The sequence below is a fragment of the Labrus bergylta genome, chromosome 12, assembly GCF_963930695.1.
Source record: "Labrus bergylta chromosome 12, fLabBer1.1, whole genome shotgun sequence".
Lineage (NCBI taxonomy): Eukaryota > Metazoa > Chordata > Actinopteri > Labriformes > Labridae > Labrus > Labrus bergylta.
Genome location: NC_089206.1, coordinates 14,566,575 through 14,593,684, shown reverse-complemented (window position 1 = coordinate 14,593,684; position 27,110 = coordinate 14,566,575). Strand labels below are relative to the sequence as shown.

Genomic DNA, 27,110 nt, shown 5'->3' with positions numbered 1-27,110 from the left:
CCACATGGATCAGCACACATGCTCCTATATAGGCATGAAGGTTGCTTATTTGGTTTTAAATTAAAGAACTGAATAAGTCCAGGCCAGAGAAGACACAGGGAAAATGTACGCATCAATCGATAGTCAAATGGAATCAAGCTATCAAAATTGATATGCAACCATACGCAGTGGCCAGCTGTGTTGCTATGGTGAAGAAAATGATTGGCTGGGCTCTAGATTACAGTGTTCACTTCCCAAAACAGCCCTCCTGCACACACAGCAGCACACACACACACACACACACACACACACACACACACACACACACACACACACAGCCTCACACATGGCTCAGCTGAAATAAGCTGGCTGATTGCAGTAGTTTTACGGGTGAAGCCATTTGAATGGAAATGTGAAATGGAAGTGCATTACCAAAACATATAGCCCCCAGGACCAGCTGCGAATGAGAGAGATGACTTGCTATGATAACATATCGTATGCATCGCAGCTAGAAGTGGGAGGAAGTGCTTGTGTGTATGTGTATGTGTGTGTGTGTTTGTTTGAGTAATTCCTGAGATTCAAGTTGTTACTCAGCGCCCGAAAAACCTTTTTTTTTACCTTCCTTCAGCTTTAACCCATTTGAAAGCTTCTCCTCCAAGCTCCTAATCATTATTACTTCTAGGCTTAGGAATTTATTGAGCATCATTCCCAGTTTCCTCTGTGACAGACCACAGGCAGTAGGAGTTGGCACAGTAGCATCTTAAACAGTACTGGAGACCCTCAGGGCGGGGTCCTTTGCCCCTTTCCTTTAAAAATCTTTTTCACTTTATGCTGATTGTTTTGACTCTTCACATATAGTACTTCATATACCCATACATGGTGTCACCCAAACCTGCCGACAGTCATCTACATATTTCCCCCTAGTCTTTCAGTTTTCAACAAAGCAATGACGAACCTTTCACCTGTGTTGGCAAATGACATTCATCATCCACTCAGTTAGCTTACAGTACTTCTTTCTGGTTGCATATACAAAACTTTTGAATAGAAAAGAGCTCAATTTAGCAGGAGCTTTTTTCCTTCCGCCGTAATAACCTTGAACAAGCTGCAATATTGACTCTGTTCAATGTTTTATATATATAAACTATGTATGTATATATGCACTGTATGTTGGTGCAATGTTACCAAATCTGCAGTCCACAATGATGAATTGATTTGCCACTTAACACAAAATAATTCAAACTTCAGCGAGAGCCCACACCGAAAATTATCAACAAAACATCATCAAAAATCCATACTGACTTACCTCTAAATATAGAAAAAAAAAATCAGAATTATTTACAATATTTACAACGATACACATAATCTCAAAACAATTATTTGCCTGACGATACACAAGCTCTCACTGCGAAGTGAGGAGGAAGATGGCGGTGTATCAGTTTTCTGCTCCGTTTTGCTCCATCAGCTCTCATCCAATCACGCTCAGACAGGCAGCACCAGCTCCCGTCCAATCAGCAACAGGCGCACAATGTCAGTTCAAAGCACAAAAAGCGGTACAGGCTCAACTGAAAAAAAAACCAACAGCAAACCCCACCGAGGCAGAATATTATAATAATAATAACATTAATATAAACACACACATTACAAGAAACACAAATGACTCACAGTTATAACAGCATATAAAAGCATGACAGATTGATTAAGAAACGACTAATCAATTTAAAGCCCTTACAGTCCACTTATGCAAGTCATTAATACTTATAAAGGGACTCTGAAACTTGTATTTTTCAATGATTATCTGTCATCTTACATGTTGTCTTCTTTAGAAATAAAGCTGTTATTAAAAATGAGAGAGGTTGAGAGAAATTAAGAAAGAGAGAGGGAGAGTGTGACGGTGACCCAAAGGCAGACCGATCCCTGCATCAGCCTACAGGCACACATAGCAGACAGTATCACCAAGAGGGAGATGACAGTGGTGTGTATTTGTGTGAGTTTGTGTGTCTGTGCCAGTAAGAGTGTGCATGTGTAAAACAGTATGGAGTGATGATGGAGTTTTTTGTGGTAGTGTCCAAAGAACCTGAGGCAATCATTACCTCTGTTGCTGAACCATTTAGGAAAACAGCCTCTTTTAATAAATGGCCACATGTCTGTCCGCTGTTTCTGCTTGTGCGTGTGCGTGTGTGTGTGTGTGCGAGTGTGTGCGTGTGTGATCCTGTGTGCGCGTGTGTGTGTGTGTGTGTACCATGGAGGGTTGTAGAGTTGCTCTAAGGGGGAATTCTAAAGCCAGTTGTAAAGCTGCTCACTGTATATCCGGTTTTCTGCCTATTATTTTCATCCACTACTCAATTCAATTTGGTGCTCAAACTATTTTTTTTTCTCCTCCTCTCTGTCCTTCTCCCCTCTCTCCCCTTCCTACCCTCCTCCAGAGGCTGGTGGAGGCAGCAGAGGAAGCCCACCTACAGCACGAGGAGGATCCAGACCTGCAGGTACATTACACATGTCCTGTCTACACTGTATCGTTTCTGAGCACACAGACATGATCATGATCGACACGCTCATTCCCTGTTCCTGTAACACCATTATTTCAATCCTGCTGAAAAGAATTTGCGCCAGTGTTTCGGAGATAGGACCTCCCAAAGACAACAGAAGAGAGACAGAGGAGAAAAGGCAGGAATCTTGTTCTGTTGTCTGTTTTAGTACAGTAGGTTTCACAATATTTTAAAATGTGTCTCTTTTCTTTTTGTCTCTGTCTGCTTCTGCCGTACTCACATGTATATTTACAGTCCCACTGGGCAAACATGAATACAAAAAAGTTATTTGAACCCTTTTTTAATTATTATTTTTTGGTAAAGAGCAAGACTCCCCCTTAACACAAAGTCATTGCCTGCTCAGAGCAGAATTAGCTATTAGCGTGTCGCAAACTGGTGAGGATGCTGGATTTTACCTGGTTCAAGTACATCGATAAGGTGAATAGTTTTGCATCGATCCCGACGACAGCTGTTTACAGTAATTAAATGAATGTTGTATTTGTTGTGTCTCAGAAAAAAAAAGGTTTTGAAATTCAAGACATTTTTTCTACCTTCAAGTTTTTCACTAAGCTTTGATTTAACTGTTTTTTTGCTGTGTTGAAAATGTTTACAAAATGTTTAGAAATAAGCTCAATCATGAAATGATGCAAAACCTTTACACTGAACCCGAATTCATGTTAAATGGTAAGAGTTCAAATATGTTTTGATGAACATTTTGTTCATGGTTTTGTAATTAATGTAGGCCTGTAATTGGTACCCTGAGTAACTAAGTGATAGACGTAACTGTCTGTATAGTAGCAAATTTTGATCATCATATGACTTTTTGGCCTTCAGTTGTGCAACAAGGAAACCATACATGTGTTGTTTATTCGATTGTGGGAGACAGTGTTACGCATAAACTTTTCAATCTATAACCTTTAGAAGACATGGTTGTTTTTGCTCTATTTTTATCAAACTTAACCCTTTCATTCACTCGGTTTAACTTAAAACATCAACGTTTGAGAAATCTAAACCGTAAATTATTTAGGGTATGATATCGCCGTCAAATTCCTCCTCAAAAAGTAAACACATCTTAAACTGTTTTTCTGTGAGCCCTCACCGTCACTTCTGCAGACTTTGGGAAATGCATTCAGCTTATCATATCTGCATACACACCCCCAAACCCAGCCTCTGCTCACTGGTTCTGCCTCAAATCCATTTGAGCAGCTTTAATTTTTAGAGTGCAGCTTTATACAGTCTGTATGTATGTATGAGTGTGTGTGTGTGTACGTGTATGTGTACGTGTATGTGTGTGTATGAGATAGAGAGAGAGAAAGAAAGAGATTGTGCACTTGTGATGTTTCCCTTGAGTGTGCTGCACATCATGCTCATCTCAGAACAGAGTTTATGAAAGTAGGAGGAGCAGCAACAGTAAGTTGAGTTTTTAAAGCGGAAATATGATACTAAGCCGACTTGGAAGTATTTTCTGCTAAACTACTTATAAAGTCTGTTGTGTGTGTGTGTGTGTGTGTGTGTGTGTGTGTGTGTGTGTGTGTGTGTGTGTGTGTGCGTGCGTGCGTGCGTGCATGCGTGTGTGTGCGCGTGTGTGTGTGTGTGTGCGTGTGTACCTGTGTCTCTGCCTTTGGCGACGAGTGTGTGTTTACTCTGTCAGCTTTTTAAGGCATTACAGTGAATGTCCTGAGGTTTTCTGCTGTCATGGGCCATTAAGGAGGATCAATTACTAAATTCAACCACTGACTGCTGTCCAGCCTTGAATCTTCCTCTCATAGTAACCTTTTTTCCCCCAATGGTCCGTCTGATTATTCTCACACTCTGCAACTTTAGGAATAGTTCACCTTGAAACTCCTTAATGTTTTTAAATGTAGCGAGAATAATATACAGTATGTAGGTCATTTCGGATCAGCTAATGCATTTTTGTTTTATATTTGTGTAGAAAACTTTAACTGTTGGTGGTCAGAACAAAAAGTGAACTAAGTGAAGCAAAAAAATCTGTCCAAAAAACAATATTCTGTGTCTATATTTGCTAAAACTTCAGCACATTAAGTGATAGAGTAATCACTAGAGGAGATTTAGTTCAACTGAAGTTTTGTTTGATGTTTGAAAGGTAAGCTTTCATACTTTACATACCGTTTAAGCCCATATGAATCATAGAGGTAGCCTGTCAACACTCACTACTCTGCACTGAAAGTACGACTTCCCAGTGTAAAACAAAATACACTAAGGACACTGCTGGAGCAACAGATACTAACAGATAGGCTACAAAGAAAGTGTCGTATTTCATTGGAAAATTCCTCTAGTTTGCATATTAATAAATCTGCCTTCCTACTTGCCAAGTATACAACAACAATTTTGAATGATTTTGTGGACAGACGTTTGTGTTTCTGCATCGATGTGTCACTTGTGGACACTCGTCTGTGTGTGTTTGTGCTGTTTTCATATGCTGCTGGAGGGGCAGCAACACTGTGTGGGCTCGCAGCGGTGCTTTATGCCAGTAATTACTTGGCCGCGATGAGATGAACCCAGTGAAGTCAGAGTCCTTTTGTTTCAGCTTTAATGACACAGCTACAGTACAGAGCGAGCTGATGATGACTGATAGAGAGCATACGGTATATATACGTATATGTATATAGTGTAAGAGAGTTTCAGGATGTTTAGGAAAGAGTGAGAACCTACTAGTAGATTATGCTTATTTTATCATGCTGTTTCACAATGCTAGTTGCTATTATGCCAAACAACATAGGCACAAGAGAGGAAGGAGAATATGGAAGGTGAGAGGGGAAAAAAGAGGAGCAAATTAAAGTATCATGAATTAACCAGATGCTTGTTAGCATGGATTCATAATAGCATCTCTTTAATCACAGATTTACGAGAGAGTTTTCTTTTCTCTCTTTACAGTGCTTTAGATCTGCAGCAAAGGCTGTTGTGATACCTTTTTTCCCTCTTCTCCATACCTATTCAATTCTGTAGTGGAGTATTGGCTGCCGTGTACTGTGTACCCTTCCAATACCAGGGCTACTTAAATCTTTTTAGGGGTGTAACAGTTCACAGAGGATACCATTTGGTTCATACCTCGGTTTTAGCGTCACGTTTTGGTAAAAAGCAACCAAAGTCCCGGATGTGTATTTCTAAGTTTCTCTCATTGATTTCTAACTGAATGTAGTGCAAGTTACAGTTTGCTCCAATCTAATGTGGTTGAGAACCTCCTTTGAATGTTGGTGCAGCTTTTAATAAACATTGGACAAAAAAAGAGAGGAAAATAAAACAAAATGATGAAAAATAAAAAGCAACAAGGAAATAATAAATATCTCCTCATTTGAAAATATAAAATACATACTATGTAAAATACAAGACAAAATAGAGTACAATGTGTTTAGGAGCATTGCATTATATTTATAATTTATGAAGTGTGTGATCCCCTGGCTTCAAGTGTCATGGGAGGTCCCTCCATCTGTTGTCAGTGGCAGTGGGTGGAGCTGTTGCAGCTTGGACACTTTTATTACACACTTGAAGCCGGGTTCGTCTACTACTGCATATGCCAACATCGCCTTCAAAAATGTTTTCGATTCATTGATGTCCATGACCGTCTGTGCATTCACATCCAGAGGCAGGGTTAAGTTCTTAGATACTTGTAGTCTTTCGCCTAGCTTTGTGGATTGGCACATCTGGGTGATGACGTCGAACAGTCATGAGCATGTTCGATGTGTTTCAACAGACATACTACACTTTGAACCCGAAGTGTCCCCACACAACTGATTTAAAAAAAAAAAAAAGCAGATGGGTGTTGTAGCTACACTGTGTCATCTTGCTACTGTGTATAGCACTTCTTCTGTGGGTGTTTTGTTGTGTCTGCTTTCTTCTTCTTCTTCATTGGTTGTTTAAAAGGGCTCAGCAGACGAGCATTACCACCACCTGGATTGGGATGTGGATACTTCCATGTGTGATTACCTTTTTTTTCCACTCAGAAGTATTTGTCATATGACTTGGTATTCATCCGTAGTTGAGCAGGTTTTGCTTTACCTCTTGGCAAATAATTTTTTCTGTTCTCATTGTGTTTTGGATTACCTGAAAATTAATTGAAATATTCCAGCTTTTTTTTTTTTGTTGACATCTCAAATGGCTTTCACATTTTGGTTGCTTGTTTCTAGGCATGAATATTAATACGCAGGTACATGTTTGTGGGCGCTCTACACTTCCACCTGTGTATGTGTGCATGTGTTTGTGTTTATACAGCTCTGATGGTGGCATTTCTAATGGCGCCTTTCAATTCACAACATGGCAAATAGATGGTAATTATCACAAGCTGGGCTAAAAATACCATCTCAACGCTGTAGGGTGAAACCTCCTCCATCACTATTCGGGGTTTATTATAAAATGTTTGTGTGTGTTTTTTTTTTTTTTTTTTTTTTGCCACTGGATACATATTTGGCTGGCAGCGGTTTGATAGGAATTTCCTTATCTATCCTTTCCAGAGCTCTTTTGCTTCCATGTGAAATTGGCACAGTAATCTGCTGCGATTTTCCTCCCTTGCTCTTTTACCCGCAACGCTCACGTACTGTAAATAGGAAAATGGAGAGCAGTCTCTCATGCCCTCTGCAGCCAATGAAATCCTTCCTTGGAGGTTGGAGACAAACTGCCAATTGCCAGGCTTGATGTTCACTGAAAATGTAGCCCCAGTCTGCAGGGAGCAACCGGAGAGAAATGCTTAATCTTTTTTTTTTTTTTTTTTTCTCATCCTCTTTTGTTCTCGTACCCTGCTCTCTGAGGTACTATCATAGAGTGCAGAGAGGTGGCCGCATGCTTGTTGATTTGCCAATTTGCTCTTCTTATTATGGACTCAAATTATTTGACCCTGAGTTTTTTCCCAGTTTATACTCAACACATCTTCTTCTTCACTGTCCTGTTGCATGCACTGACAGAGACTCAAATGCTTTGGTCATTTATTCAAGAGTTGACTGTCCAACATACGATGCTTAACGTACCACACACAATGACTACGTCCTTATTCAAAGCATATCATGTTTCACCTGCATTACATCTCCTTAAGCTCAAAGACTCAAAAGGAGAAGATTTCAAAAAGGTTCACTACAGACAGTTACATGACCACCTCCAAAAATGGAGTTGACAAGCCTCGATAAAGACCGAGTTTTAGAATAGAATAGAATAGAATAGAAATAAAAAGTAGAAAAGGAAAATATTTTCAAAGTAAAACTCAGAGAAAATTAAGTTTTTAACTAAAAAAAAAAAAAAAAAGGGCTTGTTTTTTAGAATAACTTGCAGTAAACCTAAAACTACCATCACTGCACTTTTCAGAGTAGTTGGAAGTCAAGCAGTTTGTTTGGACATCAAAGAGTAGTTGCACAACTTAATGCATCCCACATCCCACAGTGAGCTAACTCTTACCCAGTATTTTATACATTATAAACTAATAACGCAGATGCTTTGATGAGACAACTGAAAGTTAAAACAAAATTGTCTTACTTGACATACTTCCCCCAGATCACTTCTTAGAGTTCTTCTTGGGTCTATGGGAGAGTCCAGATGGAAAGTAGCCGCAATCATCACATGAATTATTAATTTCCTCTGGACATTATACTGCTGTTTACACAGAAATATATTGAAAATAAGCTTTAATGGCATTCAACTTTATACCAGTATACAACTGAATTTAACTAATCTACACTTAATAGATGTGTTGAATCTATAAGAAGAAACAATTTTAATATCTAGAATAGAACTCTGGATGGAAACAGTTTAACACACACACACACACACACACACACACACACACACACACACACACACACACACACACACACACACACTGCTGCCTCAGTATTGTTCTTAGGTGTGAAACAATCCTTACAGCTCTGGGTAACTGCTTAAGATTTTAGTCATGTTTTTCTTCAGAGAGGGTGTGAACTCTGACTACAACATGCATGAAAAAGGCTTTTTTCAGCATGGTTTATGAATCCCAACTTGGCCTCTCCTCCAACTTTACTTCCTCAATGTGCTGTCTTGTTTGCTCACTGATTACTTGTATCTGTGCCCCCTAGTTGTTTTCCAGTCACATTTCCACACTCTGGGAGTGCTGCCTCGCCTCTTTCCAAAGCGTGGAGAAAGCGCGTGGGGAGGAGGGTGAATAAAAGAGGGCTGCCGAAGAGATGAGAGTTAAAAGTGAACACCAGAGGTGGGGGGGGGGGGGGGGCGTCACGGCCAACCCACTGCATCACATTTTTTGGCCTCCTCTCTGATTCCTCTCTCTCTATTTGCCCCTTGAGGATGTTGACTCACTGTTGTGCTCTTTGCAGTAAGAGTGTTTATGAAAATCAACAGGATTGATATTTGTGCAGCCTGCATGTGGGTCACACTCTTACGTTCTGCTTGTGTACAGGTGCATGTCGTAGACCGAGGTGCATCATAGTTATGATAATAACATTATATACAGCAGCTTTAAAAACAAAGGTTTTACAGTGCTTTGACAGAAGATGCTTACATAAGAACAAAGCATAAGAACCCTAACAACTGTAAAATAATCTAAGATGTGCCTTTAAGACAAATGCGACTTGTACTCCGTGCTTCCATTGCTTTTAAAGCCAGTATGCCCTTTTCCTCAAGAAGACACGCATTCAAAAAGAAAACTCATACTAGTTAGTAGTTATTCTCCAGCAGCTTGTATGAAAATCCATGAATGAAATGTCTAAACAGATGCAACTCAGTGTTAAAGGTGCAGTATGTGGATTTGGTAGTGAAATTTGAAAGTTGGAGAAGTGAAACAATTCTATGCTATATTTTCTGAACTAAATACACAAACTTTACTCAAAGGAAAAAATGGTTCCCTGGAACACTGCTCAGAGCTTGAAAGCTACCAGGAGAGTTAAGGCTTCACTGTTGCCGGTCCCCCCACCATAACTTCTGGCGTAGCATTTTAACTTTCAACATTGTTCCAGGGATCCCATTTTCCTCTGAGGACAGTTTGTGTGTAGAGTTATGAACACGTACCACAGAATCTGTACACTTCTCTGACTTTCACATTTCTCTACCAAAACTCCACAGCGCACCTTTAAAAAGACTCGACTCACTACTAGCTGGGAAATATCAGTGTTTCAACTGTGACTTGATATAAACATGACTGCATCTGTCTTTCCTACAACGGCTGTTGCAGTTTCTTTTTTTACATGATACTTAAATAAAGTTTAATCTTACACAAAATATATTCTTTCAAAAACTCATATTTTACAGTTAAAAATATATTTTGATTGAAGAGAGATATTCAAGAAAATAAATGTAGGGAAAAGCTTGATGAGAAAGAATAAAGAAAATACAACTTGTTCAGAAACCTGAGAAGTTTGAGCTGCTTCTTTTTATCTCGTGAGCATCCATTGATGAGGCTGAACTTGAAGTAGTTAAAGAAACCGGCGTCACTTGTTTCTGTAGACTTTACTATCTGATTACTCTCAAACCTTTGTTCATGATTCATGCATTCATTCAATCAAAGATAGTAAACATACAGCAGTGTTTTCCCACACATAGACGATACCTGGACGGGCTGCACGCTCTATCTCTCCCCTCGCTCGCTCTCTCTCTCTCTCTCTCTCTCTCTCTCTCTCTCTCTCTCCTCATGGCTCCGTGCCAAACTGAAGTTTCTAGTGGCTTAAAAATGTAAATGTACAGCTGCTTGCTGCTGATGCTGTGCTGCACACCTATACATAACGGAATATCGCGTGGAACTTTTCAAAATGCGAGGCGTATTAGTTTTGATTGCCACCGCCCAGGTATCTCGTCATTCTGTGGGAAACACTAATACAGTTCATGTGCAGGACGTCACAGAAGAGAGAATGATTTGTACTAAAGTTGGAACTATGTATTTTTGTCAGTGGACTAATTGCAATGTGTTTTATTGTGATTAAGTTAAACTTTCACAGAATGTTGGAATAGTGAACATTAGTCATTCTGATAAGGACATTAAGTATTTAAACAATTGAAATAATTGCACTTCCTTGTAGTATCTGTTTAGATTAGTATTCCTCCTTACATTTTGACACCTGTTAAGCACTTTGTTAGAATGCTGACAAAACAAATCAACAACAAAACAAACCAAAGCAAGAAGGATCCTATGATAATAGTTCAATTCAATTATCAAAAATGTATCTCCTTCATAAAATACGCTACCACCTTAAATCCAACCATTTTTGGGGTCTATGTTTTGTAGCAGGTAGCTGAAATATGTTCCAGTTTTTTTTACCTCCTGTAACTCCTCCTCATCCTCTCCCTCTGTGTCTGAAGCAAACAGAGTGAGTGGGTGCTGATAACACATGTGCGATCTCTTAGCGTAATGCACTGCAGCGTTAAAGATCAGGTTGTTAACACCATGATCAGGGACTGCATTAGTGGCACTGAGCACTCCTTCACTGTAATGCTGGAGCCACATAATTGACTTACACACACACACACACACACACACACACACACACACACACACACACATACATACCCACATACACACACTTCTTTACCGTCACACAGCCTTAAAATGATGCTCAGGAGGATGCACAGCTGCACACACATCCACACACTCCACAGTCCCCCCCCCCCCCCCCCCCCCCCCCCCTGCATCCACTCCCACTCCCACTCTCCCTCCCACACTGTTGAAACTCAAAAGCTTATGGGTGCGATTTTAATCAAAATTAAAGCCCACATGTTGTGAATTTAAATAAGTCTATTAGCAGACTCATTAACTGTTGTTTGTTTAACTTTTTTTTTTTTTCTGCTTGACTTTTTTTTATTCAGAGTACTTCTAACAGTTTATGCCTCCGGTGGCGTTTGGCCCTTTTCTCTGTCTTTGTAGAAACTTACTTATAGAGCCAAGACATCTGCGCAACTCTAATTGTCTCTGTGAATCGAGTCATTAGTCTCTGTGGGATCCTGCTTTGGATCTGCTGCTGTTTGTGTTTGTTTTTCTGTCCATGTGGGTCCGTCCAATATACATTCGGCATATGTTTTCAACATTTCACAAACATTTTTTTCACCGTCTGCCTTTAACCCCAAAAAAGTGCTTCACTCTTTGGAAATTCTTAAACGTTTGGATTGAGATTCATCTTGTTGTGTTCCTCCAACTTTTAAACAGACAGAGAGAAAATTCGGCGCACAGCCTGAGCCATTGAAACATGGACTAGACGGAGATAACCTGGCTGTTGCAACAATGGTCGCACAGATAGCGCTGATAGTGGCCAAACCCTGCCAATGAGAGCTGTGTGCACAGGAGCGCAGGTTTGATTTGAATACCTGGAGGAGACAGCGGGTGGTGAGGAGCTTGATGAGGATTGCAAACAGGCAGTGAACAATAGATGGAAAGAAATGGACTGAGCCAGAAAAAGAAGGAGATGAACCAGGTTGGAAGGTAGAGTGAGCATCATAGAAAACCTACTAACAGGACAATGACAGATAGAGAACAGGAGACACAATGCAGGTCCTGTTAGCGCTGACTGTGCATGAAATTCATGTTTGTGTGTCCATGTCTGAGTCTGTATTTGTGTCAAATCATAATTATTAGTTTCCTCTTCATCCACTCAAGATTGTGTTATATTAGAGGTAGGGTTGGTCATTTTTGAAAACTAGCATGATTTTAAAAAGTAGCATTACCTCATTGCTCTGTCTGCACCCACCCCCTCCCCTCTGCGCTCCCTCAAAAGCCACGCCCCTCACTTACATGCACAAGCCCCATTGGTCAGGAAGCGGAGCTCAGCTCATGCCTTGAGTGTGGGCTCGTGCATGCATGGGTTGGAGAACGAGCAGGGAGACAGGGAGGCGTCTGATTGGTTCATCAGATTGGTGCCTCGTGGCAGACATTGGTCGAAGTTTTTACAGGCTTACAACTGCTACAGATGACGGATTTTCTTCATTCCTTTTTCAAAGCACATGAATTATTATATGTCTGCCAGGGCCTAAAGACAATTTCAAGCAAAATCTTAAAAAGTGTATCTGGAGAAAATTACCAACCCTGCCTTTAAGGTCAATTTTATGTTTTCTGCGGAGTAGTTTGATTCAGAATAACTGGAATTTATTTTGCTATCAAAATAACTCTGACACACAATAAAGATTTTCCAAAAATTCCAAATCCAAGCATCTGATCTATAACTCAAGTGCAGCAGATCTATGTTAATCCATTTTGCACATTACAACATTTCCAGAGTTAATGTTAGCTTTTGGAAACTTTTAAATGATTTGAAATGAAATGTAATAAATATTTAAGCTTAAAATTAAACAAAAAAAAAAAGAATTCAAGAGAAGAACACATATACTTTATGGCACTTGTTTCAAAGTTTAGATTTGTTTTTTGAACGTAAGCCTGGAGAACAACATGCTGAGTGAGACCTGGCGATGTTGTGAAGTGGTAATCAGTTGGCCTCGTCTCCAGACACTTTGATCTTCTTTGGCAGGAAGTGAACGCGCAGCTGCCAGGAGCAGGGAGGTCAGAAAGGTGACATACGTAAGCAGTTCTCTGCATTGACACACTCAGATTTTCCTACCGCTTCAAGGTCATTCATTCTGCAGCATCATCAGATTTGATGTGACACTTGTTTAAACTAGTGGCAACCTTTGCTTGATCACAGTTTACATCACTGCAGACACAAGTAAAACTCAGTGTCATCCAATCTGAACAAAAAAAAAAGATTCACACGATATCAAGCCCAATCAATAAAAGCTGCAACACAATGCTGACACATTTTCTGCTTTTAGGATGATACAGCAAACTTACTCACGCACCAAAAGTTTCCTATTGACACATTGAGCTGATAAAGAGCTGTCTTATGAAACTTCTCTGGACCTACTGGCCTTCCTTTTGGCTCTGTTTGGTCTGCACTTATTTTCTGAGTGATATACGTGGCAATAACAGTGGTATCTTTTTCTCAGAAAAAAAAAACACTGTTAGAAAAATGCTTCAAGATTGGTTTAAAAAAAACAAAAAAACAACAACTGTGAAGTTAGGGCCTGAAGGAGCCAAATAATGAGCTTCAACTTTCTGAAACATTCCTCAACATAGCATGGCCTACCAGAGTAAGAGGTGCTCGACGATGATTTAATTAATATGAGCATATTCAGCTATAAGTATTTTGTGATCAAATATTGATTGGATATTTTTCAATATGGGGAGGCAGCAAAAAAATTACATTAAACAGACCAAGGCAAACATTGAGATACAACACAGAACCTGCCTCCCAACTCCCCACCCCGTCCACCACAGCACCCCGGCAGTGTGCACCAGACAAAGATATAAAGAAGGCAAGGACCTAAGTACCTACAAAAAAAGAGACCAAAAAAAAAAAAAACGACTATAAAAATGATAAAAACATGCTAAAAAGACATGCTCACAGAAAAAGAAGCAAAAAAACAAACAAACATGGAAAAACTAGACTTCCGAGCCCCATTACCCCACCGCTCAGGGATCCCCTCAGATATCTGGACATAAACAAAACCATTCAAGCAAACAAGAATCAAAAGGATTATGCTGATTTCCTCCATCATCCATGACGATATGGTGATATCTACAAAAGAACATAACATGTACAGTATGCTTACAGTATGAGAAGACAAAATGGGGTTACATAAAATATATACTATGTGTAGTGTTCAGAATGAGTGAGCGAGTAGGCACGGTTGTTATTAGCAGGGCTAATGAAATACAGATAACTACAGGAAAGCCCAGATTTTTTGTAGTTGCTTGGACCAACCAGTGATATTTAGTGTTTTGGCACACTGTCATCGGGCTGTGGAGAGCTCCAGTTGGGCAATATCTCTGTAAGTGGAGAGCCATATGTATCATATTCAGCCACAAGTAGTCGTGTGATCCATTGTGGATATATCAATGTTGATTATAGCTGCTTTCAAATAAACAAATGTTTCACCTATGCAGCTGAAACAGCAGTTAAAATCCTTCTTTCCGCTCTTTTGATGTTACAGTATTATATTTCTGATCCTTTTCAGCTAGTCTATTTTTTTTCTCTCTCTCTCTTTTTGCATTCTGTATTTTGCTCTGTCATATTTGCTTTTTGTAATATGTCCCATCATATTGTCCTCTCCTGTCCCGTTCTGCTTGACCTGATGATATCGTCCTGTCCTGTCCTGTCCTGTGCTGTCTTTTCTCTTTTTAAGCCCTTTCCTCTCCTCCTCACTCTTCTTGCTGTCATGTCTTAACCACTTTGATCCCTGCAATAACTTCCTCTCCTTATCTTCAACTATATATGCTTTAATTGAAAATCAAGGATGGATGTAGCAAAAGTCAAGATTTCTTGTCCCGACTTAATGTTGATGTTTTTTTCTTCTTGTTTTGTGTTGCTACTATCCTGCCTGTTTTGAATGTCCTGCCTTAATGCCATTATTTGAAGCACTCTAGTTTTTCCTTTTTAGAGTATTTTTCTTAGAGCTGACCTTACACAGTTAAACTAGATATTCTGAAATGTTTATTTTATTTCTCTCTCACCCACTCAGTTGTTCTTTCTTCTTAAAAACACAAGTTTGTTGTTTTTTTCCCCCCAATAAAGCATCGCATTGAAACTGAAATAAAAAAGTCCTTGTCAAAGTCGACCCATTTGGATTCTGTTCAGCCTGTTGTACTGGAAACATCAGTACTATACTGCTTGTAGAAAATAGCCCAAACACTGTAAAGGTTAATGTAGATCCAATCTTCACACCTGGTGGGTCAAGAACCGATAGTGAGAGGCATACTGATGTCGGGTAAAGACCCAGCTAAATGGTTACAGAAGAAACCCCCTGTCCTACTTACTGCCATACTATGAAAGGTTGCCACTTGTCTGTTCATTCTCACCATGGCTCTTCTCTCTTTGGCTCTCCCAGTCTGAACAAGTATTTCAAGTATTTTGTTTTTCACCATTTGTCACACCTAAAGGCATTGACGTTTCTTGTTTTGGTAACATGTCTTTAGTTTTGCGTCCACACAGGGATGGACGGAGACAGAAGGTGAGAAGAAGGAAACTCAAATAAGAAATATGCACCACTGTGCTCTCTCTCTCTCTCTCTCTCTCTCTCTCTCTCTCTGTCTGTCTCTCTCACCTTGACATTGCAGTGTTCTCCTTGATAAAGGGCTAATAAGCCTAATCAGGGCTGATTAATTACACCGATAGGCACTGCGTTTGCCGGCCTAATTGATGGCTTTATCTGTGTTTTGCACTGGGCTGAGCGGATGATGATGTTCCTCGGGAGGAACTGCAAAGATTTTGCCCACATGAAGGTTACTGGTGCTGCAACAGTGACATGTGCTGAAGATCTGAGATCTTGTGTTAGCTTTTGTAATGCATATATAAGGTATGAGGACTTTTTAATGTCACTGCATTTTTTCTCTGCACATATCACCTTTTTTCTTGCTCCTGCCGTCCTTTCACTAAAGTCCAGACAGTGTCTGTCCCCCTCCGAATGATAACACATGTACTGAAGCTTTGTATTGGACTCTTGAGAATGGCAATTCATTCTCCTCAGAGGGCTTTTTCAAATCCTATTCTCTTGGCCATTATAAGAGAAATCAATGTGGCCTTAAGCCATGTAATCACCAGCGCTCACCTGTGCGAGAATTGAACTGCTGCTGCTGCAGTCAGTGCTGGTGACAGTACGGACAGTGAAATACATTTCTATTTAAGATATAAATACGTTTGACTGTTGCTTTAAAGGTTGTTTTTCTTCAGCTAATGCTTGTTATTTCAACCATTTATAACACAAAATGGTGTTGAGGATTACAGCTCTGTAAACAATTTAAGATTAAGACAAAAACACTTTTAAACAAGAAAAAAGAATGATTGAAATATTTGGAAGCACACAGACTAGGCTTGTGATGCAGGCACAATTATTTTAAAGGACAAGTTAGAATGAATAAATGCAATGCATGTGTGGCTCTTCAATGATTCACAGTTACCGCAGAAAGAACCAGTCTTCTCAAGACTAAAGATGAAAAGTCATGCGAAGTTCTCTGGTTTTACCTTCAATTTACATCTTTCAAAGACTTGTTGTATTGCCTTTGTGTATGTCGTATATATCTACATGTATATTTACAAAACAAAATTCATTTACTCTAAAATGTCAAGTTTTTTTTCCACCTGCTTGTGTGTGTTTTGCGTTTTGTTGCCCTTACATGTACCGAGGCCTTTTGCAGCTTGTGCTGCCGCTGTGTGGAAACTCGCTCTACAGAGCCTTTGTGTTGCAGTGAGCCATGTGCTCTATATTTATCTAGCTCTATGATTTATTAATAGTCTCCTCGGTATGCGCAGTACTAAAAATACTGTGGCGGCAGAGCGCCACATGCAGCATCGAGCTAGGATGGGAGTGTTGGAGCCGAGTGAGGATTTGTCAACTCAGCAGCTTTCCACTGTAACATGTAAAACTGGAATGATCCAGGGACTCAGGTTACCTCAGTACGCCAACTCAACTCTGACTCAGCACTAAAGTGGCCCAGTCGTTCTACTCAGCGATAATTCCGCGAGTCAATCACGTAGAAGCGGAGATGTTAGGAGTCTGAATGAAACAAAGGTGTGTTAATTGAACGTGAAAACTAATCCCTGTCTCTTTTTCTTTCCCTTCATCTCTGTCTCTCCAGTATGAATACTTCAATGCAGTGCTGATCAATGAGGTGGATGATGAGGGGAACAGCGTTGAGCTGGGAGGAGAATTCCTGCTGCAGCCTAACGACCACTTTAACAACCTGTCCGTCAACCTCAGCCTCAGCGTGGTGCAGGTGCCGACCAACATGTACAACAAAGGTTTGTTTACTGATCATTTTCTGCTCCTAAAGTGTGCAGAAAAGTTTCATACTAACATCATGAGCATTGTAGTGATGGTTTGTTCCCTGCTTAACTAATGACTGTTGATAAAGTCCAAATAAAACTGACTACTGAGGCCCCTAGGCAGTGAATCTTACCCAGGGTCAAGTTTGGTTTAAAAACAAAAAAGAAGAGAAAACATGTTTCTTGGCCGTGATAAAAACATGAACCTTCCCTTTGACATGCCCAGACCATTGACTGAATATGAATATGGACACATGTTTCCACCTCCTCCTCCAGTTGTACGAAGCCAAAAGAGACGATGCAGTAAAAACTGGCTTTAGCAGCAGAATAGAGTTGGTAGGAATGATATGCACCAAATGGTAACAGGTGGGGCGTCGAACCAGTCGACTCAGTACAGTCCACAGCAGAACAGATTCTTGTGTGTGTTTCTCGCGTCACTTTCCTCTCACCATTACTCCTCTAGTCTTCTAATCCATTTCACAATGTGCTGCAACTGAGCTGTCATAGCACTGTGCTCCTTTTTAGCATCGAATATTACATTAAAAGGAGATTTCTCAGGAAAGTGAACACTGACATAAATCAGCATGAGAAGAACAAACTATAATGAAATAAACTTCTTATGCAAAATGTATTTGACGTGTATTTTGTGGTCAAACCTAATCTCTCTTATCTTCAACAAAATGACACAAAAAAAACCACATGATTAAGTGTTACATTATAAAATATTTTAAACAACGTGAATAGTGTCAACAGACGTATAATCTACATCTCTGTTATTTGTAATAATTACTTAATTGAAACACTGATGTAAAGATCTACTTTGTGTGTGCACATGGATGTACGCCTGTGTCCACAGGAGGGTTTGACTTCATTAACTGTAACTCTGTGGACAGTCCCTACCACACACTGACTTAAATAATCAGACATTCTGCTAATTTACCATCTACTCAAGTCCATCCCAGAGAAGTCATGGCTTTGCACAAAGCTCAGTGGACACAGGGAATGTCATGTCGGCTTAGTCCAGCTACCAGAGGCAAAGAAATTATATGCAAAGAGAGAGAGGAGAGAAGAGCAGAGAGAGGGAGTAAATGAGAGAGAAAGTAGGTTAAGTCAGACTGATGGAAGGTCTGAGCAACAGATTAATTACAGCAAGGTGGGAAAAGGAGAAGAGGGGAGTGAAAGTGACAGGAGGAGCGAGATTGAAATGGGAAGAAATTAAATGAAGGAGCCAGGAGAGTGAGGCTGGCAGACCGGCGCGCCGATACACAGAGAGGAAGAGTAATTTTGATTTGATTCACAGGCAAATGAGTAGAATTACACACACACACACACACACACACACACACACAGAGGAAGCGGGAGAGAGAAGGAGAGAGAGAGAGAGAGCTCTGTAAGGGTTTTAGATCTGCAGGCTTTGTTCGCTGGTACTGATAACATTGATGTGTCGGCTGGGACTGCAGGCAGCTCGTTGGTGGGCAAAGAATCACGGATAAGCAAAAGGAGAAAGAGGAGCTCGGTTTGGGGGGAAGGAGACTGTGAATGATTATTTTTTTAAAGACTTTTGAGAGCATTTTAAAATGTGCTTTAAGTTTGTATGCCAGTTAATACAGCATAATCAGCCTGCAAGAGGTTTGCAGGTTTCTCAGAATGCCAAAAGCGTTCTATTAAATTAGTGGCGTGTGTGTATGTGTGTGTGGCTGTGTGTGGCTGTTGCTACAAGTGCGGTCAATAAAATGAAAGTGACATTTTCTTGCTTCTTATTCATTAATCTGTTTGCCCCTGTAGTTTCTCTCTGGCACCTGCAGGACTGTGCAGTTAAGTTAGCTATAGTAAAATGTTTATTTAAAATTTCAAAATAAAGTTTTGAATTACACAATTAGAAATAGATCCACTGTTAATATGTTTCAAATAAGTGTGCAGTCAAACGTTTGTGTATAGCAGAAAATCATTATAGAAGTGATCTTTGGGCACTTCTATTAAAGAGCAGTTCCAGATAGCATTCTGTGGTTTTTGGGATACCAAACATGACTCCATGAGATCTTCCTTTAAACAGGCACAAACCTTTAGAAGAACAAGACTCGTTGGTAAATACAGTCATCTGCCTTGATTGGATGGGCTGAGAAAATAAGATAAGAGGTATGCAGAAAGACTTTAGAATGATTTTTAAAGACTTTTGGAAAAAAGTGAAAATCATAAAGAACATTGTGGACACTGCCAAACTGTTGCAGTCAGGTAAAAAAAAAAATATACCCAGTATTTATTTATATATATATATATATATTTTTTTTTTTTAAGATTTATTTTTGGGCTTTTTGTGGCTTTAATGGAGAGATAGGACAGTGGATAGAGTCAGAAATCAGGGAGAGAGAGAGTGGGGAATGACATGCGGTAAAAGAAGCCACAGGTGGGATTCAAACCTGGGTCGCCTGCTTGGAGGGCCATGGCCTCCATACATGGGGCACACGCGCCACCAGTGCCCCAATACACCCAGTATTTTGAGGGAGGAAAAACTCCCTGAAAAAGTTTGAGGTTTGGGTCTAAATAGATAGTGACGTATGATGATGCATACACTAGTGCTATACAAATGTTACATAACTCACACATCGTACAGGACATCATTAACTTCAGTGCATCATTAACAATTTGTAACCCACAAGAAGTGGACCTCAGCTTCCTGAATGAAATCCTCTGATTTTATTGACCCCTTCATCACCCCAAATTGCCAACCCCAATACAGTATATACCATGGACTCTGACTTCAGTTCCACATCACACAATTAGCTAAAGGAAAGCATCTCTATATATATATATATATATATATTTTGTTTCGAGCTGGGAGTGAGAAATGGTTGGATGATAGGGGATCATCTTTGGGTAGACATCCATGGGTTTAAGGCTTAACAGATGCACAGTAAGTCACAACAGCAAATATAAGACGCACCATACATTGTATTTGACCTGTAATCAGTGCAAGAATGTATCTAATTTTCTTTTTAAATGAAGAAAGATGTTCTTGCATTATCCCCTTCTTTCATCGCAATTTGTCCTATTTCTCAAACCTTAGCTACCACCACTAGCCAGTCGCTGTCATCTGAACCTTTTTGTCATGCTGCTGAAGGTTTTGCCGTTGCCTGTGCACTTCATAAATGGTTTGGTAGCAGCAGTGATGAATTAGAGGTGAAGTCCACGACAGCAGAGAGCTCCGTGCCCCGTGGAGATTAATCGCAGGAGGAACACGCCACGCCAAACATCCATCTTCCAAACTCACAACATGAGCCACACCATCATGCTTCATGAGGCTGCATGACAGGAACATGTCCTGGGGACGCAGTGAAGCCATTCGCGCATTCCACGGCAGGTCGATATACTGTAATGTCCATAACCTAACCTTTATTCTCTTTGTGATGGAGGAGTGTTCACATTCATGTGATGGACTTCACTTGTACACACACTTGTCTCTTCTTACTGCTCTCCTGTTTCTACTCATGCTTCCTCGCTAGTCTCTTTAAACCCTCCTCACTGATCATGTCAAAGTTACCTAATATAATTAAGTTGATTTCAGTTTAGATCTGTGCAGTGGGAGTACTGCACATTAAGGCCACATGGACATGTGAATTTATGGAATCATGGGAGCTTCATTGGTCAGATTGAATCATGAAGTGTATTATTAAGATGAATTTAAATAACAGCTTAGAGGAAAAGCAGAGCCCGTCGTACTCTCTGCCTCATCATGACGAGTGGAGACGGTAATAGACTCTCTAACTGCTCCAGAAGTGACCGTATTGTAGTGTAAATGGAGCCTGGATCAAATCCAGCCTCCACTCCATAGAGGTGGATGGGTGTTTACTATCAAGAGAGCGGGCTTTAGTGTGCTAGCTTCCAGAAGGCTAATTCAATCATGGCTTATTGGCATGACTGTTGACAGCAGAACAATGTTGCCAGCATAGGGGATGATGGGAAATCTGTTATCTGCTTTCTTTCTCTCTCTGTCCATTAGGTACGTGTCTGTCTGCCTTTCTCGCAGTCATTTTCTGCCTGCCTTTCTGGCTCTCGCTTTTTATCTCTCTCTAAAGGCTTTTGTGTACGTGCCTTACTGTATAAAATGTCTCTCTGCCAGTTCATCCTATTCCGCTTCCAGCTAAATCAATATGATACATTTTTTTAACCATCTAGTAATTTATATGATGCCAGCAATTGGTACAATCGGTACTTTACCATAGCAATTTTGAATGAAAACAGCGGCCACAAAGTTCAGCTCTTTTTTTTTCACTAAACTTGCTGGTCCTGCATTTTCCCTTTGTCGGGCTGAAGAGTCCAGTGTCTCTACTATTTATACTCTCTTTTATCTCCCCTATTCTCTTCCCTCTGTTTTTTTGCAAACACTTTCCCTCTATCTGTCTGTAAGAGAAAAAAAAGGCCCTAAAGGGGATCCATGTAGCATGTAGGTGCAGTATATAATGTGATTTATGTGGTTGAATTGTTGCTAAAGAATGCATTTTCCAACCTTCAGGACTGCAAAACAATGTAACCATTTTACTCAAGTGGTGTTTTCTTTTCTCTGTGCTTATCACTGTCTTCCCTTCTTCTTCTCTCCAACACTCAGACTCTGCGATTGTCAACGGTGTGTACTGGTCAGAGGCCCTGAATAAGGTGTTTGTGGATAACTTTGAGAGAGACCCGTCGCTCATATGGCAGTACTTTGGCAGTGCCAAAGGCTTCTTCAGGCAGTACCCAGGTAAGTGGCTGTTTGCCTCTGAGGGTGGATGTGGGTTAGGTTGTAGCTTTCTGTGTGTGTGTTTGTAATTAAAAGTCTGTCTCCTTAAAGCAGGATACTGCCCCCCCCCCTCAGTGGATACTGAGGGGGGGGGGGGAGCAGGTTGATAAGGGAGACAGTTGATAGAAGAAGAGAGAGAGGGTTGGGGGGGTGACCGGGAGAGATAGGTGAGATTGTTGGAGAGTGGGTGAAATAAATGGATAAAAAATCTAATTTTCAGGTGAAGTGGAATAAATAAGAACAGAAGCTAACAGATAATTAAAGAGATTAGTCTTTTGTAGAGAATTGGTTGTATGCAGGACATAGTATAAGAAAATCAACAAAAATGCCTTTTTGCTTCTTTATTTAATCTTTTGACGACATGAACCTGCATAAAAGTGTTTTTAATGATGCTGTTTAATATCACAAGCCTCAGTCCTCTTCTGGCATATACATTGTGTGCAGCTCTGGCTATCAAAAGGCCTCCTCCACTGTAATCTATTGTTTGTTTTCTGACCTGGACGACTCCAAAGATATTGCAGCACAAAGACTCAAACATGAGATAGAAAAATGTATTCCTTAGAATTCACAAAAACTTCAGAAATCAGTGTTTCCCGTAAATTATTCAGTGCGATTTGGACATGTCTAGTCAGGGATGTTACTGTTGAATTTTTCAGTGTCATTTTCCATTGCAATGAGCACTCCACTCACCTTAACTCACTCGTAAATTTTAAATCTTTTTCTGCAATGCCAAAGATCAAAAGAAGGAACAAATCTGTTTTGTCTTTTTATTTTAGGAGAACCAAACTGCAAACATTTCTCTTTTTTCTATCTCTTAAGTTAAAGGTGGTTATTTGAACATTTTAAGAAAAAGTTTGTCTACAGCACACAATTCCTTACCACTTTTTTCCATTTCATTTTAACAAAATTCCTTGCACTATTTTTAACTAGTGATCCTGACTCTGTCTCTTCAAGGGATCAAGTGGAAGCCAGATGAACACGGAGTCATAGCTTTTGACTGTCGAAACAGGAAATGGTACATTCAAGCTGCCACCTCTCCAAAGGACGTGGTCATCCTGGTCGATGTGAGCGGCAGCATGAAAGGCCTCAGGCTGACCATCGCCAGGCAGACTGTCTCCTCCATACTGGACACTCTTGGAGACGACGACTTTTTTAACATCATCGCTGTGAGTCCGTGCAGATGTGAACACAGCTGGGGGGTACACAAACTACTTAACAAACTCACATTTCCACATCCTCGGATCAGAGGAAACGCTAGAACGAATCAGCTTTCTCTCCCGTCACGCTCACAACCAATTAACAGTTAGCTGAATGAACATTTGAATTGCAAAAACGACAGTTGTGATTGGATCCCGCCTCGGGCACCGAAACCATTGTTATCGCTTCTCAGTCTGATGAAACTCCATAAGCTTGTATATTTGTGTGTGTGTGTGTGCGTGCATGAGCATGCACTTGCAAGTTGTGTGTGTCTGATGATATTTCACATCAAACCGTAGCTAGTCACTTTGCCAGCCTCCATCCTTTTTCTCAACGGAACAAAGTCTTCATTATCATTTGATATCCTAATCATGTTATTTTGAAAATTATTCTTTTGAGAAGTAAAGAAAAGAGGGATTTGTGCAATCAGGCAGAAACATATTGTTTTCACCTCACACTCTTTCAATGGATGTGTCGTTTTGTCGCGCCTCTTTCTTCTTTTAATATGTGCCACTTTTACTGTGACACCGTCTATAAACATGAAGGAATTTCTCTGATAAAAGAAACAAAGTTTTGTGGAAAAAATGTCATTCATTTTGTCTAAAGTATCTGAAAGGAGAGGAAAAACTCTCAAAAGTTTTTGTTTTTTTAAAGTCAGTCTTTTGCAGTGATTGTTGGTGTGTCTCTGTGTCTACATACACACACATATTTGCATATTTTGCTGCCTCTGAAGGAACACACGCCCATTTTTTTTTTATTGAACTTTGAAGTCGTTTCCATACTCATGCATTAAATAGTGAGTATTATCACGAAATACCAGGCGCTGGGTACATTGTGTACCGAGCAGTGTGTGCGCTTTTCATCAAGATGAGGGGATTTTCTGACTTTTTCATTTTTGCATTCTTAAACATAAGTTTAGACATTTAAGCAGAGTTAAGGAGGGCAAAAAGATCGATGTGAATTTTTCTTTCTGTATTGTTTCAGTACAATGAGGAATTGCATTATGTGGAGCCGTGCCTCAACGGAACTCTGGTCCAAGCAGACGTCACCAACAAAGATGTAAGATTTTTTTTTTTCTTATCTGCTGCTGTTTTTCTCCTGTTATCTTCACTTCACACCTCAGTGTTAGATATTGTTTTCACCTTCAGGCAAAGAAGAAATGTAAACTCTACACATGTTTATAAAAAGGCTATGAAGGACAAAATACAATCTTGTAAATGTTCCAAATTGAAGTCTTATTTGAATCTAAATTGACTCTAAGTGGGTATAGGGATTTTGCTTTCTGAACCATCACTTATAAAGTGTCTCTGAGCCTATTAGTGTGATTATCTTCTTATAATGATTTCAAGATGGCAGAAGGGCGAGTTAGGCCTGATCTGAGTGAAAAGTGTCTTAAAGAGACACTCCACTGATATCACACACAAAAGGCTGTTAACAGGCGTACTATAGACATACTATATATACTATAGGAGTACTATTTGTAACAGTTATTATAAAGGCTTTGGAGGCCTTATGTGTGTAAAATAGGATGAGTTACCTTCAGTGATGGCACTGTAGTAATGTTTGAGAGTCCTGTGTGCATTCTTCCTTTCTTGTATCCGCTCCTGTCTGTTTCATACAGTAAATGCTCCATCTCCAGGTATCCAATTAGATTTCCATCTCATTCACATTACTTCAGTTTCCATTAGGAGATTCAATTTTTAAAATTCAATTCAATTCAATAACTCTTATTACCTCTCGTCTGGGCATGGTACTGTATATGATATATAAGTATACACACATCTGTGTGTGTGTGTGTGTGTGTGTGTGCCTGTTGGTTTAAAACTTAATTTATGTTTATCTCTAAGTGAGTGTACACTAATGCATATTTATTAGCATTATGTGTTTAATTCCAGATGGTAGTTCAATGTTTGTGTGACTCAGCCTGCTGAGGAGGTAAGGCAGTCTGCACTAGCAGATAAGGCTAATGTCTTTGACTTCAGCTGAGGGTAGAAAGTGACTGTCCCATTGGAGACTTTTAAAGGTATAATACCCAAGACGTTTAACATTCTCAAAGCAGATATCACATACATCCTGCCTAAATATATCGTTGTCTTTCTAAAAGGAGGGTGAAGTCAAACTTATGATGGGTTTGTTGTTCTAAGCTCTGATTTCGCACTGATGGGACGGTGCTTGTTTATTTCTCACTCAGAGGCCCCACCATGTTTCATACATGTTTTTTTTATTTTTATTGTGAACCTCTCCGCGTTAGCCGTGCCCCCACGTGGGTGAAGAGAGACAGCCCCAACCATAAACATGGTTTTAACAGCATGTCAATTTATTCAAATGTTGTAACATCGCCTAAAGATTTCACTTTTTACTGGTATTTTCTAAATACATTCAAACTAAGCAGGATTTTATAAATAGTTTGTCATTTTGAATTAATGTATTACAGGGGCTTAAATCTGATTTATCATTATTGATCATGGCACTGCCTGTTCATTTATTGCTGAGACAAGCCTATTCTATTGAAATCATCACACAGTACTCACCGTATAATGTTTTTCTCAGAAACTTGTTTTTGTCCCTCTCTCTTCTTTTTATTTTTGGGCTTTTTGTGCCTTTAATGGAGAGATAGGATAGTGGATAGAGTCGGAAATCAGGGAGAGAGAGTGGGGAATGACATGCGGGAAAGAAGCCACAGGTGGGGGGTGAACCCGGGCCGCCCCTGCTTGAGACGACAGCCTCCATACATGGGGCGCGCGCACTAACCACTGCGCCACCATTGCCCCCTCTCTTCTGTTCATTTATCAGAACAGCACCTGCCTCTGTTTTGCGATAAACAACAGGCCGTGGAATCAAAACCTCCGGCTTCAACAAGCTGTGATTGAAGATGTTTTTGTTCCTTTATTAATATGTCCCTGTGGCCAGACTTCATCACGCTAGCTGCTGGGATCACCTTTGAATATATCTGAAGCATGTATCGGTTTGATGTCCAATGAACAGTTCAGTAACTTGTAGTGCAACAAAAGGTTAGCAAAGTTTGGCGTTGCACTAACACACATACACACTGAAGTCTGCCACCTAAGTACACTGCTGCACTAGGGATTGAGCATAGCCTGCTTTGCTAAGACAAATCACTTCGATCACAATACACACACACACACACACACACACACACACACACACACACACACACACACACACACACACACACACACACACATACATAGATACATACACACACATAGTCTCATGCAATGTCCAAAGTTAACTGTGCTCCAGGGTACGTCCTTTTGTTGGAACCGATTAACCCTTTTTATCGACATCAAAGGAAAGGTTGTGTCTTTTGCCGTACGGGGTGTTGTCAGGAATGCTTGAGGTTGTTTTTCTGCTCAATTGTATTTTATTTTGCTGGTTCGTATGCGTGTGTGTTTGCCCCCAAGTGAGAAAGCTCAGAAATGGCCTTACACTGCTTTGGCCCCCTGCTGTGTTGAGAGACTTTTCTCCTCCCATCAGTAAAGAGCAGAAGACTGGTGGAAGATCAATGTCGAGTGAGGGAGACAGAGAAAGAGCGAGAGAAGAGCACTAGAAAAATCAAAAAGCACAGACAATGGAATAAAGGTTGGGTGTAGATTTGGAGGTGGAAAATGTTTTAAAGGTGGAAAATGTTTTTGCAAGTAGCTGTAAAGGACCTGTGTCAACATGTAATACTCCAAGTGCCAACGATTGGATCTAAAAGGCTGTTTAAAACTTGCATTAACATCCATCCTGGGTTAATTGATAACAAGAAGATCGCCTGAATGCTAGGTGTCAACACACCTCAATGCACCCGAAGGATGGAGTGAGATCCAACAGCTCAGATCATGT

General features: G+C 40.2%; 1 protein-coding gene across 2 annotated transcripts in view; it reads left to right on the top strand.

The window, feature by feature from the left end:
- cacna2d3a (calcium channel, voltage-dependent, alpha 2/delta subunit 3a) overlaps positions 1 to 27,110 on the top strand; it is a 111,222-nt gene that overhangs the window by 29,820 nt on the left and 54,292 nt on the right. For both annotated transcript variants that reach the window (XM_065961092.1, XM_065961093.1), the window contains exons 4-8: positions 2,403 to 2,462; positions 17,104 to 17,266; positions 21,894 to 22,025; positions 23,019 to 23,230; positions 24,246 to 24,320. In XM_065961092.1, the coding sequence (XP_065817164.1) occupies positions 2,403 to 2,462; positions 17,104 to 17,266; positions 21,894 to 22,025; positions 23,019 to 23,230; positions 24,246 to 24,320 (642 nt within the window). The remainder of the gene's footprint in view (positions 1 to 2,402; positions 2,463 to 17,103; positions 17,267 to 21,893; positions 22,026 to 23,018; positions 23,231 to 24,245; positions 24,321 to 27,110) is intronic.